At 41.0% G+C, this 19,064-nt stretch overlaps 1 protein-coding gene across 3 annotated transcripts in view; it reads right to left on the bottom strand.

Annotated features, from left to right (window-relative positions):
- The window catches only part of XKR4 (XK related 4), a 429,186-nt gene extending 410,517 nt beyond the window's left edge, over window positions 1-18,669 (bottom strand). For all 3 annotated transcript variants that reach the window (XR_005989999.1, XR_005989998.1, XM_041769603.1), the window contains exon 1: window positions 17,818-18,669. Coding sequence is in view for 1 of the 3 variants with exons in the window: in XM_041769603.1 (XP_041625537.1) it covers window positions 17,818-18,641 (824 nt within the window). In the remaining 2 variants the exon portion in view is untranslated. The remainder of the gene's footprint in view (window positions 1-17,817) is intronic.
- Between the last annotated feature and the right edge of the window lie 395 nt (window positions 18,670-19,064).

Genomic DNA, 19,064 nt, shown 5'->3' on the forward strand with positions numbered 1-19,064 from the left:
TGTCTGCTTTTAAAAAAGAATTACAAAAATAAAAAGGAATTACAAAAGTAATTCTGCTCAATCTTACCTAATACTATCACTATTCAAATAAATATTCTGACAAGGCCTTTTAAGAGGCAGAGAAACCAATTTTTCACCATTTATTTGTGTATAATTTCCATTCAAGTCCATTGGAGGCAAAAGCCAAACTGAGCAGGAATAAGTGAATCAGGGCTGCTGCTACCCCGGGGTAATTGTTCAAGTCTTTGGCACAACTCCAGAGTATTTCAGAAGGGGTGTGTGTGTATGTGTGTGTGTGTGTGTGCACTGCAAGCTATGGGTTTTTTTTTTTTTTCCTGAAAAACAGAAAGCATTTACCACACAGTTACAGTTTTCAAGAAATAATAACTAAGCAAGTTTTTAAATCTGTGGAGATCACTAATCTGAAGGGTACGTTATAAAAAAAGACTAGTGTTGCTCCAACAGTTTTTCTTTCATCCCTGTGAAACCAGAGAGTTGGTACCAGAACTCAATATCTAGATGCGGAGGCAGAATAATTTTGTAAAACTATTTAAATGCATCTTTGGATTGTGTAGTATTTTACTATAATTTAAGTGTTTATTATTTTACCCGTTTCTCATTTAAGAATTATTATGTGGTGTGTGCTATAAAGCAGAGATCCTAATCAGTAAACCACTCCAAAATTTTAGTTTATCTATAACCTGGACAAGTGCATGGTATCTTAATTCTTTCTAGAATAACATTCTTTGTCCTGGCTCACTCATTTTGTGCACATGGTAGGTACTCAAAAGTTGTTTAATACGGAAATATAAAATGACACAATCACTTAGAAAATGGTTTGGTAATTTCTTACAAAATGAAACATGCTCTTCCCATGACACCCAGCAATTGTGCTCCTTGGTATTTACCCAATGAGTTGAAAATGCATCTACACAAAACCTGCACACAAATGTCTATAGCAGCCTTATTTATAACTGTCAAAACTTGGAAGCAACCAGGGTATCCTTTAGTAGGTGAATAAACAATTGTGGTGCATCCATACACTTCAGTATCACTCAGTGCTGAAAAGAAATAAATTATCAAGTCACAGAAACATGAGGAGGAACCCTAAATGCATACTGTAAGTGAAAGAAGCCAATCTGAAAAGCCTATGTATTATTGCATGTTTCCAAATACATGACATTCTGGAAAAGGCAAAACCAAGGATAGAGTAAAAAGATCAGTGGTTGGCAGGGGCTGGGGTGAGCAGGGATAAATTAGTGATTTTTAGGGCAGTGAAACTATTCTGTACTCTACTGTAATGGTGGATAGATACCATTATACATTTGTCAAACCTATCGAATTTACTACATAAAGGGTAAACTCTAACGTATAGACTTTAGTCGATGATAACGTATTAGTATTGGTTCACAAATTCTATCAAATGTACCATATTAATATATAATGTCTGTATCAGGAAAGAATGGAGGTGAGCGGAAGTACCCGAGAATTCTGTACTTCCCATTCAATTTTTTCTGACCCAAAACTGCCTGATAATAAAAATAAAGTCTATGAACTAAAAAATTAAAAGATTGTTTAAGTGTGTTTAGTGGAGATGTAGTGAATCAAAAGAAGTCTGTGGAGTCTTAAAAGTACCTTCCTCCCAGGAATCGTCACCGAGCCAAGTACCATCGGTGGTGGATCCATCACCACATTCTAATGAAGAATGAGTGGCCCAGTCAGTCCAGGGGATGGTCCCTTACCTACAGAGGCCTTTCCAGGTTAGAGTTCCCCTACTTACAAAGAGAACAGAAGTTCATTTCCTAAACTAAGAAAGGTAAATCCTATTAAAAGCTAAAATAGTGTCTAGAGCCAAGGGAGCTGAGGAAAAGGAGAGGGAATTTATAACCAAACTCCTTTCAGGCTCAGTAAGAAACCCATGAATGAATAGCGGAGGGTCACCTTTGGCTCAGGAGGTTGACCAGCAGGCTCCTTTACTGGGAATCGCTAATTAACTTCTGTGGGGAAATTTCATAGCTAACTGGTGTTGATTGTAAATGCAAACCCTCTTTCCAACATGCACAGATGTTAATGTGCTATTTTAAAAGTTCAGGGTACTTATTACTGAGTTGTCAAAGGCCCATTAATTATCCACTATACTGTATTTAGCTTTTCTCTGGTAAATCTTTTTTAATTGCCCAGTCTGCATTTACGGAGCATCTTTATTTAACATGCTCCCAACTCTGTTTATGTTTATGCCTTTTCCAATAGCTCATTAAGTAGAGTTCTTACCAGTACTATCAGAATCTTCAGTGAGAACTGTCCAAGCCCACTTAAGCGCTTTCATTGCACTTAAGTCCTCATTATTTTCAAGCTTTGAGTATGTTTCAAGTCTACCCTCATTCACATCTTTCCCCTGCCTCTGAACAAGTCTCTGAAGCACGAGACTTTCTTCTCCAATATATACACTATTTTATAAAAGGCAACCATTAGAAAATACATCCCTGACAGTGTTCCCTGGGCTTCCACTCACCAACAGAATCAAGTCCAGATTCCTCTGGAAAGCACCGAGACCCTCTTTAGCTTGACCTGACACTCGAAACTCATCTGTTGACAGTCTTTCCCTCACATCTCTCATTTCAGCCCTTTACACAAGCACATCATGAGATGTCTTTGTCCCTTCTTTTCTTTCTGTTGCAACTCTCTTTGTTCTTACTCAAATGTCACTCCCACGTGAAAACTTCTGGAAAGAGGTCCTCCCTCTCCATTTCTCAAACAATTCTATTCCTGCCTTTATTGATGACGTATTACCCTTGGAGGTATAAACAATTATAAATGAGAAACCCTCTTGCAGGACCGTGAACTCCTTCAAGTCAGGGAGTGCCTTTCACGAATCTTGGTGTGCACAGAGCCTGCACTCAGTGAAAGTCTGATAAATATTTATTAAATGAATGAAGGCATTTTTACTCCAGACCACCTGAGTTTTATTAAATTATTTCTGCTCTCTCCAACCGAACCTACATAATCACATCATCAGGTACATACACAGAAGAAAATCACGAGAAAAATAACCATGACATAGATATATATGTATTTCTTAGAACATATTACTTGGGATAAAAAAAAATCCAGTAAATCAGAATCCATTTAATGTCATAAACATCAAAAAAACTGGAAATCATTCAGTCTCTCTGTAAAAACTACATTTGCAAAGATACTCTTGAACATCAAGAAAAACAATACTGCATATTTTTCACTGAATGCTGCACACACACTCTAAAAGATCCCCCCCTTAAAAAAAAAAAAAACTATAAAAGGGACCAAACAGCAGTTGGTAAGCCCCTCCAAAGCAAATCATATCTACTTGGGGAGGTGTATCTTTTAAGTAGGCAGAGGGGAATTTTTGTTTTTAGGAATAAACATTTGGAATTGGCTTTATAAAAAGGAGCTGAATCTGATTCTGAAAATTCTGAATTGTGTGCATTTGAGAATGGATTTTCTAGCACTTGCATATGCTAGACTTTTATAGTGCTAGTCCTCTGAGATAGGTCTTAGGAGTTGCATTTGAAGTCCGGTTACATAGACATAAATCCTGCTGGTCTCAGAGAAGGAGATGTGACTGACAGAGAGGTTCTGTCTTGCATGCTTGTAGCTGAATCCATAATTCATGAACATATGTGGAGGAGAACGCCGGCATATGCAAAGCATGACTGGGTACAAAATGAGGATATAAATACAGGTTAATTACATACTATTCACATGGGGCTGGGATCTACTTAGTATTCTTTAGTGTCGTGCATTTCCCAGTGGAAAGAACATGTATTTTATTAGTAGGTTATCAAATAAAAGTGACACATTATGGATAAAACTGATCCATAGTCTCTGTGTTTGAAGTTTGGTGTGAAATATCAATCTCAGGAGTATTTATCAGAAACCTAGCCCAGGTCAATTAAGCATGAATATTGGTTTCTACGTGAGTATTCAATAAGGTGTATCAAAAGAGTTGATAAGCTCCACGCAGGTACCAGGTACCACAGAATTACAGAGCTGAAACGAACTTCACAAATTATCGAAGGTAACTCCCACCCACCATTTGATAGTTGAGAAGTTCACAGCAGAGTCAAGAATCAAATCTGACCTCTGTCATCACGTATGTCTCTCCCTTTCCTGGTAGTCAGAGCAAAATCTCAAAACTGGTCTTAGCTAATTTCCATGAATGACACAGTAAAACTGAACTCATTTCAGGGTTGAGCACAGTTGCCAGTCTGAAAGGGCAGGAAATACTCCTCCCAGGGATTCTCTTGGATTAATCAAAGAGTAGGAAGATATAGCGGGCAAAGCACAAGATGCAGAAACTGAAGTCAGATTGTGAGCACAGGTAAGTGCTATTTAGTAGTATCTGTGTGCACTTGGCCAGGTCTCCTATCTCCTCTGAACCTCAGTGAGTTCATCTTCAAATGAGAACAATAATAATACCTGCCTTGAGAGGCTGAACAGAAGATTGGATAATTTAATATGGGTAAATGTGCTTGGCAAGCTGCAACAGCATTTAACAAAGATTTAGTACTTATTGTCATGATCAAACACTATTTATTAAACCACCAAATAAGCACAGCATGTCACTAGGCCTTAAGCAAAGCAGAAAGCAGGGAAGACAATGGGCTTTATTCACATTAGGGGTTTTATCTCCCAAAGAGTCAGTTTTTTACCAGCAGGTAACCTTATTTGCAAAATCCATTAAGTCAACCTGCTTCCTAGTGAAACAACCCACTGCTCTTTCTCTGGTAACTTCTCGTAAATTGTTATCTTAGTATTTTGAAATCTTCACTTAGGATTTTCTTCTTACTTCTCAAGAACTGAATTCTGACATTACCTAGAGCAGAAATATAATACAAGCCCCAAATGTAATCTTAATCTTCTGATGGTCACATTTATAAAGCATAAAAAGCAACAGGTGAAATTAATTTTAACAATATATTTTATTTAACCCAATATATCTAAAATGTTTTTGGTTCAACATATAATCAATATGGATATTACTAATAAGATGTTTATTATCCCTCTTCTTTCCCCCACTCTAAGTCCTCAAAATCCCCAACATATTTGACACTTATGACACACATCGATTGGGAATAGCCACATTTCAAACATTCAATAGCCATGTGCAGCTCATAGCTACCATACTGAAAAGCCATACAGGTATAGAGCCTGGCAGGGTGACCACACCTACTGATAGCGCAGACCTAGAAAAATTAACTTAGTAACTCTCCATGGAAACACTTAAGATCACTGATAGAAACAATCACATTCTAGCACATAGATGGGGGAAGAAGCCCTAGCAACATAAGTGACAGCATAGCAACACCAGCTGTTGTACAAAAGGGAAATTAGAAAACTATTACTTTGAAAAGAAGCATTTCTGGGAAGGTCATTCTTTTTCTATTTTGTTCAATTTGAACTAAGGAAACTGGTAATACCTTTACAAGAATATACATTTAATAAAGCAACATTCTCATTATCTTCTTATTCTACAATGCAGACACTGACGTATTTTGTCACAATGTTGAACGTCCTAGTTCTCACTTAGGATGACAAATAATAAGGCATGAAATCTGCCCATGACATAGCCTGCCTATCGGTCTTGGGGTCACTGGCAGTTGCTGAACTGCGTGGAACAGGCTGGTCATCAGAAATCTTTCCATATCATTCTATAAAAATACCTTGCTAATTCCTGGCCAGGGGCCTAGTCTTGAGGTCTTGGAAATCTAGTTCCATTTTCTTCTGTTCCTCCTTCTCCTGGCAGATACAGAGGCTGGTTGAGCTTTCAGACTAAAAGCTGGGGGTAAGAGATGCCCAGAACCTGACTTCCCTCTCCACTGCCCCAATGTCCTTTGCTCACACTCAGAGTCCTTGCTTTTTCGGAAACTTATGAATAGGAAGGAATACCATTAACAGTCCAGCTCCAAGTCTCTGAGCAAAGACAGCAATCATTATGTCTTGGCAGGAACTGTCACCTTGCCTCCCTCTCCTCTTTCTCTATCCTCTGTCTGCTTACTTTGAATCCAGTGCTTTCCTTAACGTCTGTTTCTCTTTTTTCATCACACCTTGTCCACTCCATCTGAAGGACTGTGAGGGGTGCCTGAGTGGTTCAGTCGGTTAAGAGTCCTGACTTTTGGTTTCGGCTCAGGTCATGATCTCATGGATTGTGAGATCAAGTCCCCTGATGGGCTCCGTGCTCAGCAGGGAGTCTGCTTGAAGATTCTCGACCTCTGCCCCTGCCCCATGCATGTGTGCATGCCTTCTCTCTCTCTGAAATAATTAAATAAATCTTTTTTAAAAAACCATAAAACTATGAGAGGTGGGTGATCAATATGCTTAATCAATTTCCTAGAGATCAGTTTTGAACAGCAAAACTATAAAGTAGTGGATTTTTAATAAAGATTTTATTAAAACTTTTCCCTTTCTTCATCGATGAAAGATTTCATATCTTTGCTTATAGCATTGCCTGTAAGGAGAGCCCATTGTTACCACCTCTAAGCACCAGCCCTTGCTTTCAAAGCAAATAAGCTGACTTTGGTAAGAAAGCCAGTTAAAACATCCAGATCAACCATATTTTCCATTAATACTCAGTTCAGAGTAACCTTCCCTGATCATTTCGGTTGAACGGGATTACTCTCCTTCTGCTTCTCAAACTTCAGTGTGCATACTAATCCTCAGGGGATCTTGTTCAACTGTAGGTCATGATTCAGTGGGTCTAGGTGAGCCTGAGATTCTGCATTCTGAGATGCTTCTGAGAGATGTGGATGCCGCGGGCTGCAGATCCTACCTACAAGGAGTCACAAGGCAATAGCTCCATTTTTAGCACACATCAGAGACAGATTTGGAGGTATGAATGTGACATGCCTCCTCTCCTAGATGATAAACCTTTTGAGAGTATATTCTTCTTCATACACTTTCCTTACAATGATTTGAAGCAAATGTTTGTGCCATTCATGATTAAAAGGTTATAACTGGTCTTTATTTTTGTCATTATATTCTCAGCAACTGATTATAACGGCCAAGTCATGATTTTGTCAGTAGACTGTTAATGAATTTGCACATATCAACAGCGGTTGAATGTGAGAACCTACCTATGATCCCAGATCTTTGCCTTCCCCTTCCTGGGATCAGAACCAGAGCTCCATGCTGAGGCCTTACTCTCAATAACTGACCAGGCAGAAATTATGTAATAAGGACATAAATGAAGCACAAATGTCCCTTTAGATTTACATTGTGAAGCACGATGTTACAGTTTCCTTTCATGATGCACCTGATCTCAGATTCTCACCTACCTTTACCATTAGCAGGTTTGTTCCCGGCCCTACCCTCAGATTCTCAGGTTTCTATTATATTCCAATTTGTGATGGCCACTGACTTCTTCCCTACTTCTGTTCTGTGACTCTCAGATCTCAGACTCTCAGGACTCTCAGGTCAAACACCTCCAGATTATAGATGCCACTGGTGCCCTCAGTATCAAGTTGACTTAAACCTGAACATTTTCACAACTGAAGTTTTTCCCCTCCATTCCTAGAACCAGCTCACTTAGCCTGGCTAGTGAAGCCTTGCTTTCAGCTTTGCTGTGATGAGTTTTATAATGGGTGTCAGTACAATTTTCCCATTCACACTAGTAAGGATTGAAATTTCACCCTCTGATTCTGGAACAAAATTCTCCATTTTTGTTCATTTCTGTCATGGCCTTCTTTCATGGCCATTTTTTTTCTTCCTCAAGCTAATAAATTCATGCCTTACCTACAATACCCTCATCTCCTATGAACAGATCAGAGAATGGAACTCAGTGATAGTTTCCAGGGCATTTGGTCATGCTTTCTTGATAGAAACTTCAGGTTTTCGGGGATCCCTGGGTGGCTCAGCGGTTTGGCGCCTGCCTTTGGCCCAGGGCATGATCCTGGAGTCCCGGGATTGAGTCCCACGTTGGGCTCCCAGCATGGAGCCTGCTTCTCCCTCTGCCTGTGTCTCTGCCTCTCTCTCTCTCTCTCTCTCTGTCTATGATGAATAAATAAATAAAATCTTAAAAAGAAAAAGAAACCTCAGGTTTTGTCCCTCACTACTTTGATTCCAACCTTATTTTATTTATTTACTTATTTAGTTATTTATTTGGGGGGGAGGAGAGAGAGAGAGAGAGAGATTGAGGATCTCAAGCAGGCTCTACGCCCAGTGCGGAGCTGGTGCCCTCATTAGAATAGCGTCACATTATCTGCTCCTATGTAGAACTCAGTGTTTCAGACCCAACCATCACCAAGTCAACAAAATTTCTACAGGATATCTGTGACTATTACTCCTAATGGTACATCCCCTGGAAATACGAAACCTTATGGGACATACTTCCTAATTTATATTAAAATAACAGATCCAAGTACTGTAAATCTCTTTGGAGAGTCTTCAGGAATTGACCTACATTTTTAAAAAGTAACTGTTATCAATTTTACTTCTATAAAGCAGGAAATTAAAAAATATATATAAAGCAGGAAATTAGTTAAAGAGCTGCAAATCTACCAAAATAAAGACACTTTTACAAATCCTTTCCCCTGCTTTTCTGAAGGATCATTTCTTCATTGTTATTGTCTCCTTGATACTGTGATTAGGCCATAAACCAAAAATGCAAATAATGTAGGACCATTGTGTTATGGTCACTGCTCCAAGGGCTCCCTTGGTTTTGATTATTGACTTTCTGCTACTGAAAAAGACCTGATAAGTAAAGAATTTCCATATCTTTATTCATGACTATTATCTAAGCTGCAGAAAGAAGTCCAACTGCTTTTTATGTGGATGAAATCTCTCAGATTGGTGGTTCAGAAAGGTGACTTTGTCCTCCTTAAATAGAGTGTACTTGATGGGAAGCCAAATCAAAGTCATCTCAAGTCTTTTTAGACTCATATGCACTGTAGATCCTACTTTTTCTATACATGCATGATTTTCTGTTTGACTAATCCTCACCTACCCCACACACTGCCCACTGCCCTGTTTATATAAAAGGATTCCCCTAACAGGAAAACAGGCCATGTGCATAAATTAAACAAAAGAAGTAGAACTGATTCAAACAGCCTACTTATGAATCATGAAGATAAAAAAATGGTTTCACATACTTCAGGTCATTTTAAAATAGATGCTTAATTTTTTTTTTTAAGCAAATATCTAAAATGTCGTCAAGGGGTTGAAAATTGTTCAGCTTCACGACAGATGTCTAACATCTTAGAGATCGAGGTAATTCCTATCCAAGAAAGGTTAATGCACTGTTCTCTTGTTCTAGCAAAGTGTAACATATCCCCCCTATTCCTTAATGAGTACAGGTCTGGAGACAGTCTCTGTACAGAGCTTAAATTCAATTCTAGCATATTTAATCAGTGACAGTGTAACCCAGGACAGGTTTTAATTTAAAAGCAGACCTAGCTCTGACAACAGCCTTCGCACTGACATAATGGATAGTTCTTTTTAAGACCGTGAAGCATTGTTCTTATTTGCTAATCATAGCACTCCAGCTGTGCATACCTTACTACATGAAATGGAAATGGTAATTTTGGCTTCCCAGGTCTGTATGGTAGATATTTTAGAATTAGTGATATGGGAACACTTTCCACATCAGCTTCAAATGCTTAGATATGGGTTTTTGTGAATATAGTGTTGATTATAACTAAAATTCAGAAATGACACAAAATAAGTTACATTATACAAACAAGCTGAAGATTCTCTCCTCATGTGTGAAATCATATTGGTTCCTAGAGATTAGACTCTAATGTTATCAACTCTGGAAAGTCCCTTGTAGATCCCCTTTGAGTTACATAACCAGAGAAATGCTATAATGGTGGCCTTAGAAGAACACACAGAGACTGCATGGTGCATATACTCTGGGGATAGGCAAATAGAAAGAATTTATAATAAGAGAAAAACCAACATTTTGGACCTGAGAAAGAAAGTCCTGAATATTATTTTTTGACCAATCATATCACACCAATAGAGAATTAAGACTCAGAAGGAGGAAGCCAAAAGAATATTTAAAGTTTGTGGGGACCCAGGAGCTATTCTGTGTCATCACACTGACATAGGTAACAAAGCACTTAGGTGACCTGTCTGGGGTCTGAGCTACCAGGCAGCCAATTCATCTCTTCTTACGTAGTCCACCTCCCCAAAGGACAGCTGCCTCTATAAAGAAGGCTCATCACTGATACTCTAACTCTGGTCCATCAACTTAAGGTTGGAAAATATCTAATGCTGTCATTCAGCCTAGAAAATCTCTGGACTGACTTTTTTCCATTTTAACCCTTATTTCATTGCTTTTGCAATCAATAATCTATATTAGTTCTGTACATATATAAGGCATGAAACTACTGCTTTATGGTGATAAGAATTATGGCATTGATGGGAGTGGTAGTAGTAACAGCAGAAGCTACGAACCTTCATTGCATAGACACGTAGAAGCATCAGAAACAGAGAGATTGTCCCATAGATAAATATATTCTCAGGTAGTCAAGTGTAGGTAAGAATTAAGTGAAAAAGATCTATCCCAAAGCTATCTGACCCTGACTTTTCCATCAGCAAGAATAGGAATGTCAAGCTGGGCTTCTGGATGCATCTTTCTCAGAGAAGAACTAGTACTTTGTGAAATTTGTCTCCACTTCTCTAATGCTAGTGATCTAATAAAAAAGATTTAGGACAATGAGTGGTATCTTTTCTGGATAACACCACCCCTTATGATTCACTGTACCCTTAGAAATTCAAGAAGTGAACAAGCAACAATTTCTGCCCCTTTCTCATAAAGAAGAGAGAATAATGCCTGGTCTCCATTCACGGGTCAGTAAATATTTTACTGAGCCTATTTTCTTATTCATGTAACTTTTGCAACTACTAGAATAACTTCTCAAGGACTTGCCTGTGGTCTTTCTTCCCTACTGGCCTTGCCATCAATTACCAGTGACACCAGTAGATAGGTGGAAGGGAGTCACTTGGTGGTGGTCAGAATTATGCAATGTCATCCAAGAGAATTTGTTTTTCCCTATTACAACTATTTTATAAAATTACACCTGATAAGTATTTTCTCATGACTAGCAGCACACTCCACCTTATATCTGATAATGCATAAGAATAGTAAATCTGATTCTAATCCCTAAGTCTTGCTTCCATAGGCCAAGTCCGTGCACCATTCAAATTCTAAAGCAAGTCAGCGGATTAGGCAGTGAGTCCATATAAAGGGGTATCATTCTGTTTATCTGTTACTTGGTGATTGGTGCTATGTAATATCACAGTAGACAATTTCATTCGAACTGTAAAATACAGAACACATTTAATAGCAGGTTGTGTACATGGATATTCGAACATTAAGGAATGTTTTGTAAGTGACTGAGCAAAGACCTTCAAAGCTACTGACTCAAGGATTTGTGGATACTGTTAAAAAATGATAGCACCCATTTGTATAGATACTACTTTTAACTGCTCTATGAAGGAAGTCTGCAATTCCATCAGAATGTAACAAGCATAACGTTTTTTTTCACCCTTGTGAAGCAGGATCTAGTTTAAGTGAACAGAAAAAAATACAACTTTTGCATTAGTTACTGCAAAGATGTTGAAATTAGGTATATTGATCACATAGATTTATGCATAAATTATTCCAACTCCTACAGAATCCCCAGTAAATACACAGAGGACCATCTGGTTTTGTGTGGATTTATATTCATTAGGTAACTCAGAGATTAAAGTACCAAGCCCAGCACTCAAGGATGTTACATAGATTTGTGATGCCCCAGTAAAGACACCAAGTCCATAAACCAATGAATAGATTCAAAGTAACATAACTGCAGTGTTTCAAGAAAACCCCTACTTCTTTCATGCACAAAAAAAGCAAAGGTTAGTCTACTGTATTTGGAGCAGCATGAAATGATGGAAACTGTCATAAAATCTCAGGGCTGGAAGATGATCTTTTAGTTCAACCTTCTGTGTGATCCTTAAAAGTTTTTTCCGGGGCAACTCTACCTACACTTTTTGAAACTATGCTTAGACCCTCCAATGATGGGGAACTCAATGCTTCTAAAGAATCTTAGTTGATCTTTGGATGCCTCTGATTAGTCAAAATACGCTTCCTTGCATTGATTCAGAATCTCTCCTGTAACTCCTCTGCACCTTGTCCCAGAGGGCCTACACAAAAGTCCAATGCTCCCTCCTTGTTACAAACCTTAGTGCTTACCAGACACCATTGAACTTCTCCGCCTTCTTTTCTACCTAATGATCCCCAATCTCATCAACCATCTCTCGTGTTGCCTTTTTTTCTCTCCCACATCAATACTGAATTCTAGCCTAGAATCAGTGAAGAACTATATGAACTTAAGAGAGAAACATTTAACATTCTCGGTCTCAATTTCCACATTTGCAAAATGGAAGTGCTACCTCAAAGACCCTCAAAAGGATCAAATAAGAAAGACAGTGAAGTCCTCTAAAAAAAATTGAAAACTGTTACAAAAGTAGAAAGAACAAGTTTCTAAGGACCAGGAAAGCTAAATTTCAGTAAGGCGAAGACTACTGTATCCTAAGGGAAATCTTTCAAAAAGTAGCAGAAAATAAACTTTTTTACTTTAGTGTTTTTCTGAAAAATCACTCCCCTGCCTTGTTGGGCCTACTTATACACCCCAATTACATCCAAATTCGATCCTTTTAAAATCAATGAATTTTAATAAATGGAAAGACATGACAATCAGAGAGGAACTGATGACATGTCCTTGAAACTCAACTTTGTGACATTCCTTTAGATAAAACAATGTTTTAATACTTTGTTAACAATCCCTCCCTTCCCTGTCCCTTATAATCCTTCAAGGATTCCTCAATGCCTTCTGAATAAAATCTAGATCCCTTTTATTGTGGACCCAACAAATTCTCCCTCCTCATCTCTAGCTTCTATCTCTCAACTGCTCTCTATTCAAAGCACACACTTAGACCTTGTTCTTTCTTGCCCCACCACAACCACTGTGCCTTTAAACAAAGTCCTATCCAAAGATCTGCAGCCAATGCCCCACTTTATTCAGACAGCAGATTTTCTCACCATTCAAACCTTCCCTCAAGCGTCCCCTGCTCCAGTGTCTCACCTGAATCACTAAGATGGTCTAGGTTTCCTGTTTCTATCATAGCACTTATTTCCTGGTATTGAAATGATCTTTTTACCTGTCTTCCACACCAGACAGTAGAATCCCTGAAAGATAATACGTATTTTATCCATCTTGGTGTAGTCAACTAGCACAGTGTCTTGCATAGAGTAGGCACTCACTATATGTTGAATGAATAAATTAATCAATATGCAGTAGAGAGAACACAAATATACAGGAAAGTGACCATCGACCCCACCTGACCTATATCAGAATTCAGAACTAACCCCCAATCAATACTTTTTCAGTAGTGGAAGGTGTGTAACCCAGATGCTATTTCCTCTACCCATTCTTGATCTCTAGAATCTCTTTATCATTTGCAAAGCACTTCCCACATGTGCACATGCATTCTGTCGTTTAATCATCAACTGCAAGATGGTGTTAGTCAGCTGGGTTTTAATGCAACAAGCTCAGCATGTCCACATGGTGTAGCAAGAAGATCACTGGCCTTAAGGTCAGCCAAGCTGAGCCCCAGTCCCTATTCTGCTGGTTGACTACTGGTGTGTTACTGGATAGATCTCCTGTCCTGTCTAAACGGCAAAGTCCCCAACTTTGTCACACTTGGTGGAGGTAAAGTGTCACTTTCATGCATTGTTGTCATTATAATCCAAGTTGGCATCTGGAGATAGCTAACTGATCCGGAAAGAGCATAGTCTTTAGGGTAAGGTGGGCCTGGCTCTGACTCCTAGTCGTATCACATAATAGGTGGGGAATTTCGTGCCAGTTAATGAATGTCTCTGAGCCAGGTTACTCATATATATAGAGATACTAATGATTTTCTCTTAGGTTACTATAAAATTTAGATGAGGTAAAGAGTATAGAAACATTTATAAATTTTTAAGTGCTATATAAAGTTGTTACTATTATTATTATTTGGCCAGGTTTAAGAATGACTTAGAAAAATGTTTCTCAAAGTGCCCTGTGCGCCACATTGTCACAAGAGTATTTAGTAAGTGTAGCCTTAAAAAGTTATCGATAACTGCACTCTAGCTTATTAAAGGCTCTGAGAAGTCCTGCTGTAGAGAGATCTGTTTAAGTCCATTTATCCCACCATTTTCCAATTTATTTGAATAAGGGAACACATGTCATACCGTTTGGAATATCAAGCATGTGAAAAGCCAAAACGGTCTTTCACTAGATCTTCTCCACATGACTCTCATGATAGATATTCAAAAACAAAAATCAAAATAGTAAAATAGTAAAAATACCCCCCATTCTACCATCCATTGACTCACTGACTTATTGTTTGCAATATGCCCATTTGCCTTTAGAAGACAATCAAGTATGTACCTACACAGGAAAAATTAAAGTATAATTTTAAGAGTGAGTCATGAATTCTGAAGGAAGAAGGCATCTAGACATAATTGATTATCGGTGTGAAGACTAAAAACGGTTCTAATTGGCTATTTGTGATTCCCACTGGCTGAACTGCCCTCTTAGTAACTTCTGGAATCATATGAAATGACCAAGAAAAAAAAAAAAAAGTAAGTATTCATTTGCAGGTACATTTCCTTTAAAGTCATCATTGCTCTTTTCACATGGTAGCAAAAGTTCACTTCATTATTTCAAATGGCTGTTTCTCAGAATCAAATCCTGTGACTTTAAAAGCTGTCATTAATTTCTCATTAGTAAACTTTAATTAAAATGAATATGTATCATTGCTCTCAGCAGTTGCATTTGTAATAAAGGTATAAATACATTCAAATTTCACCCAAAATGTTCCAAATAGCTATTTTGAACAAGCAAACACTTTGATGTTATTTCAAAGGATTGTATCTACAGAAAGCTTTTAGAATCTTGCCCTTACCTAAAATAACTAGCATTTCATGGAAATACAAGGAACAGTTACCAACCTAGCTAAAATCTATTTTATTGATCTTAGAAAGTAGCATGTTAAAACATGAAAAATGACCTCTGAGCTTTGAACCATTCAGTATCTCGGTGTTTCTGCAACATTTGTGTATAATGCTTGGAAGCGTAAAGCTAGAAGGAGCAGAGGGATGCTCCTAATTTAAAGCATCCTAATGGTCTAAGATAATGGTTTGATACAATAATCTGAGATGAACTGCATCTCACCAGCTTATTATCTCAAAGATGCATCTGCTACCCAAAGTTCCATTCCAATATTCCACACACAGAGAAGTCGAAACCATTTCAGAATGCAACTGAATTCCATGAACTTTCTGATCCCTTTCCAATGTCCTACATTAGGCTGAAGTTTGTTTGTTTGTTTATTTGTTTAAACATACTTTCTAAAGAGAGAATGAGGCTGGGTCTTAGATCATACCTCCAACAAGTTACCCCACTAGTCTCCAAATAGCTTAACTAGAATCCAAGAACAGTTAGATTAGATCATTCAGACTTACATATTAAGCACATTATTCTGATAACATAGACAAGGATCTGAAAATATTTTCAACAAATACGTCCTCCCAGACAACCATGCCTTAGCAGGAAAAACTTCAAAACCTCTAAGGAAAACACTGTAGAAATATTTAACAAAGAGGAGTCATGTGGGACCACAATTTCTCCAAGGGTTGGGTTGGTTAACGCATTTGATAACGCACAGCCTCTGTGTGCTTTTCCTTCTGCGCGCAACCTTCCATCCCTCCTCCTCCTGTGGATATGGCCAGTTGGCCCAGTGGCTGTGGTCTCGCTGACATGTATTTAGGTCCTTCCTTTTCCGAATTATTTCTCACTTTCTGCATTTTATGTCCTTAGATAACTAAATGTCGATTTCCAATTGGGAAAATATTGGGTTTAGAAGGTCCAGTAAACAATTAAAAGTATTAATTGTTTAATTAATGACAATTAAAAGTATTTTTTTCAGTTCACCCAATTTGATATCAACTTTTTCACAAAGTATCAATCTGTAGGAAGCATGGATAGTTCTTCCATTAATATATTGAGAAGTGTTTGCATGATTTAAAGGTGATTGAAAAGAAGGGATTTCCAAATCCTGCATAGAGTTTGCAAAAGTTAACAAATGGAATGTTAAGCTTCATTTTCCACGTTATCATTTAAAACTACTAACCACATGCACCTAGCCACTAAACAATTTCAGTAATTAACACGGACATTTGAGTTCTTCATCAAACTCGAATAAGAGCATCAACTTCTAAGTCTTCATAATAGTCACTCATGGAAAACATAACAGCTGTCACACCTAACTGACATTTCGAAGTTGTTTGAGTCCAAAATACATTGGTTTCCAACATCAATTTGACCTACTGCATATCATATACCATTTTTCCAGAAAGTATCTGTTTGGAAAAAAAAAAAAAAAAAAGTTTTCACAATTTGAAAGGTCACCATCTATGGCAATGCTTACCCTGCTTCACAAAGCAATGGTCCCAGAAAGGTTGTAAAATAACCACATTTGCTCTTCTCAGCGGAAACACTACTCTTCACCACAAATAAAAGAAGTTTTTAGTCCTATTCCACAAACTCTCTGAATTGTTTCTACACGGGATGCCTCAGCACAGCTGATGATTCCTGACACCTTCGTCACAAACATAACTACAAGTGAAATTGTAACGGACAGCATGTAGCCCCACACTGGTGCCCTTACTGAGAAGTTTTCTCATTTTCCTTATGCTACATACTCATTAGTCACTGTAAACCAAAAAAAAAAAAAAAAAAAAAAAAAAGCTCTGGAATGTCAACATCTAAGTGCTACAATACAAAACATTTTTGCAGATGTAAAGCATTGCTTCATAAAGCTATTAAAAACATATAAAAGTTGGTGGAATATATTTCTGAGCAAACCGTTTCATTATATTCCTAAATCTAGGCAGTGACTGTTTGAATGGCAGGGCAGCTCCCTCTGCCCAGCAAGTTTAGCCTTGTATTCCAGTTTCTAAGTGGAAGTGATATCTGTGTAAAAAGACTTGGTAGCTCAGGTGACAAGTAGCAGAGCAACCAATGAAGATGCCAAGTACGATTAAAGTTTACAAGATGCACCACCCCTTTCCCAAGGGTTATTAGTTATGTGAGAAGTCAGAATATGGGGATATTGCAAGATAATCAGAAAGTGCATCGTAAAATACAGATTATACAGATACAGGTATAGGTGTTCTCCAGCAGAAGACAAGCAGTGTCCCTACTGAGCTCTTTACTTGGAGTGCAGCGCTTCTCTAACGGTGAGATGTAAAATGTGGGTACTTCCCAGCAGTAAGAATCCCCATATAACTAAAATTAGCAATAGGGAACAAAAGAAGCCATCCAAATCGCAATGCACACCTCGAATTCAACGTAATAAAAAAAGGATTTTCAGAAGATGCGACAGGAATCCTCTCCTACTCACTGAACCGGCATCACGAAAAATGGGGAGGGGGGTATCCTGTAAACACAGAGAAGCCAGCGAAGCAGAGTGAGAGCACGGAAGGGATGGGTTGGTCAAACCCACTTCGCTGCCTGTCCCTTGTTTCTCACTTCCCCCCTCCACCCCAGGTTTTGATCACAAATCTCAAAAATGCAAAACCACCCAGTGTAAGAAAAAGAAGCAAAAAAAAAAAAAAAAAAAAAACAAGTGAAAGAGTGTGCCCAGGGCTGCTGCCGGAGCAACCCTGCACAGTTTCCGTGCAAAGGCAAAGCAGCGAGCCTGTAGCAGCAGCAGCAGCTGCAAACCCCCCGTTCCCCGCCCCTGATACGGTACCTCCAGATTTGCCCGAGCTGCAAGATGTGGATGAGCGACTGCAGGAGCCAGATGCAGAAGGAGCAGGACGCAGACCTGCGCTTGCCGCTGGCCCGGGTGGCCCCGCTGCTGTTGCTGCCGCTGCTGGCGGCGGCGACGTTGCTCTTGCTGGCGCCGGGCGCTTGCCGCTGCGGCGTGGAGGGGCGCGCCTCGCCTTCCGCCGCCGCCGACCCGCCGCCCGCCAGCGTCTTGCAGTCGGCTCCGGGCGGCGGGCAGCCGGGGGCGGCGGCGGCGGCGGCGGCGGCGGCGGCGGCCGGGGCGCTGTCCTCGGTGCTGAAGTCGTGCGCGAACCAGCGGAAGCTGAACACCTGCACCGAGAGCGAGCCGAGCACCACGAAGAAGAGCGTGAGCCCGAACCACCAGCGCTGGCCGCGCACGTAGTAGTCCACGGCGAGCCACACGTCCGTGCCCACGTCCGCGAAGTACACGGCCACGGCGGCCAGCACCCAGAGGCAGTCCCACGGCGAGTAGCGCCGCTGCTCCCCGCCCAGGCGCAGGCACAGCGCCGAGCCCGCCCCGCCGCCCGCGCCGCCCGGGACCCCGGAGCCGCCGCCCGCGCCGCCGCTCCCCGCGCAGCAGCAGCAGCAGCAGCGCGAGCAGCCGCCGCCGTCCGGGCAGCAGCCGGGCCCGGCGGCCTCGGCGTCCTCGGGCCCCGCGCCCGGCCTCGACGGCCAGCCCGGGGCCAGCGCCTGCGCCGAGCCCGAGTGCTCCGCGTCCTGCAGCGGGGTGAACGCCACGTCGCTGCTCTTCTTCATCTTCCGCCTCCCGTCCGACTTCGCGGCCATGATGCCTCCGGAGCGCGGCGCAGCCCTCCTGGGCGTGACAGCTTCCCGCGCGGCCGCCCCCTGCCGCGGCCCGGCGGCGCGGCTCCCCGGCTCCCCGCTCCGGCTCCGGCTCCGGCTCGCGCTCCGGCTCGCGCTCCGGCTCCCGCGGGGCTGGGCGCTGGGCGCTGGGCGCTGGGCGCTGGGCCGGGCTAGCGGCGCGCCCGGGGCCGGCAGGAGCGCCGCCTGGCTGCCTGCGCCGAGCCCGGCTGCTCGCGGCGCCCCGCGCGCGCCCCTGCCAGCCGCCCGCGCTCCTCGCCGCCCCGGCCCCGCGGCCGCCGCCCGAGCCGCCGCCGCCGCCAGCAGCAGGAGCAGCAGCGGCCGCCGCGGCGGGCCTCGGACCTGCACATCCCGCGCCTCCCCGCGCGCGCGCCCCCTCCCCCGCTC

This window comes from Vulpes lagopus, chromosome 9 (genome assembly GCF_018345385.1).
Source record: "Vulpes lagopus strain Blue_001 chromosome 9, ASM1834538v1, whole genome shotgun sequence".
Lineage (NCBI taxonomy): Eukaryota > Metazoa > Chordata > Mammalia > Carnivora > Canidae > Vulpes > Vulpes lagopus.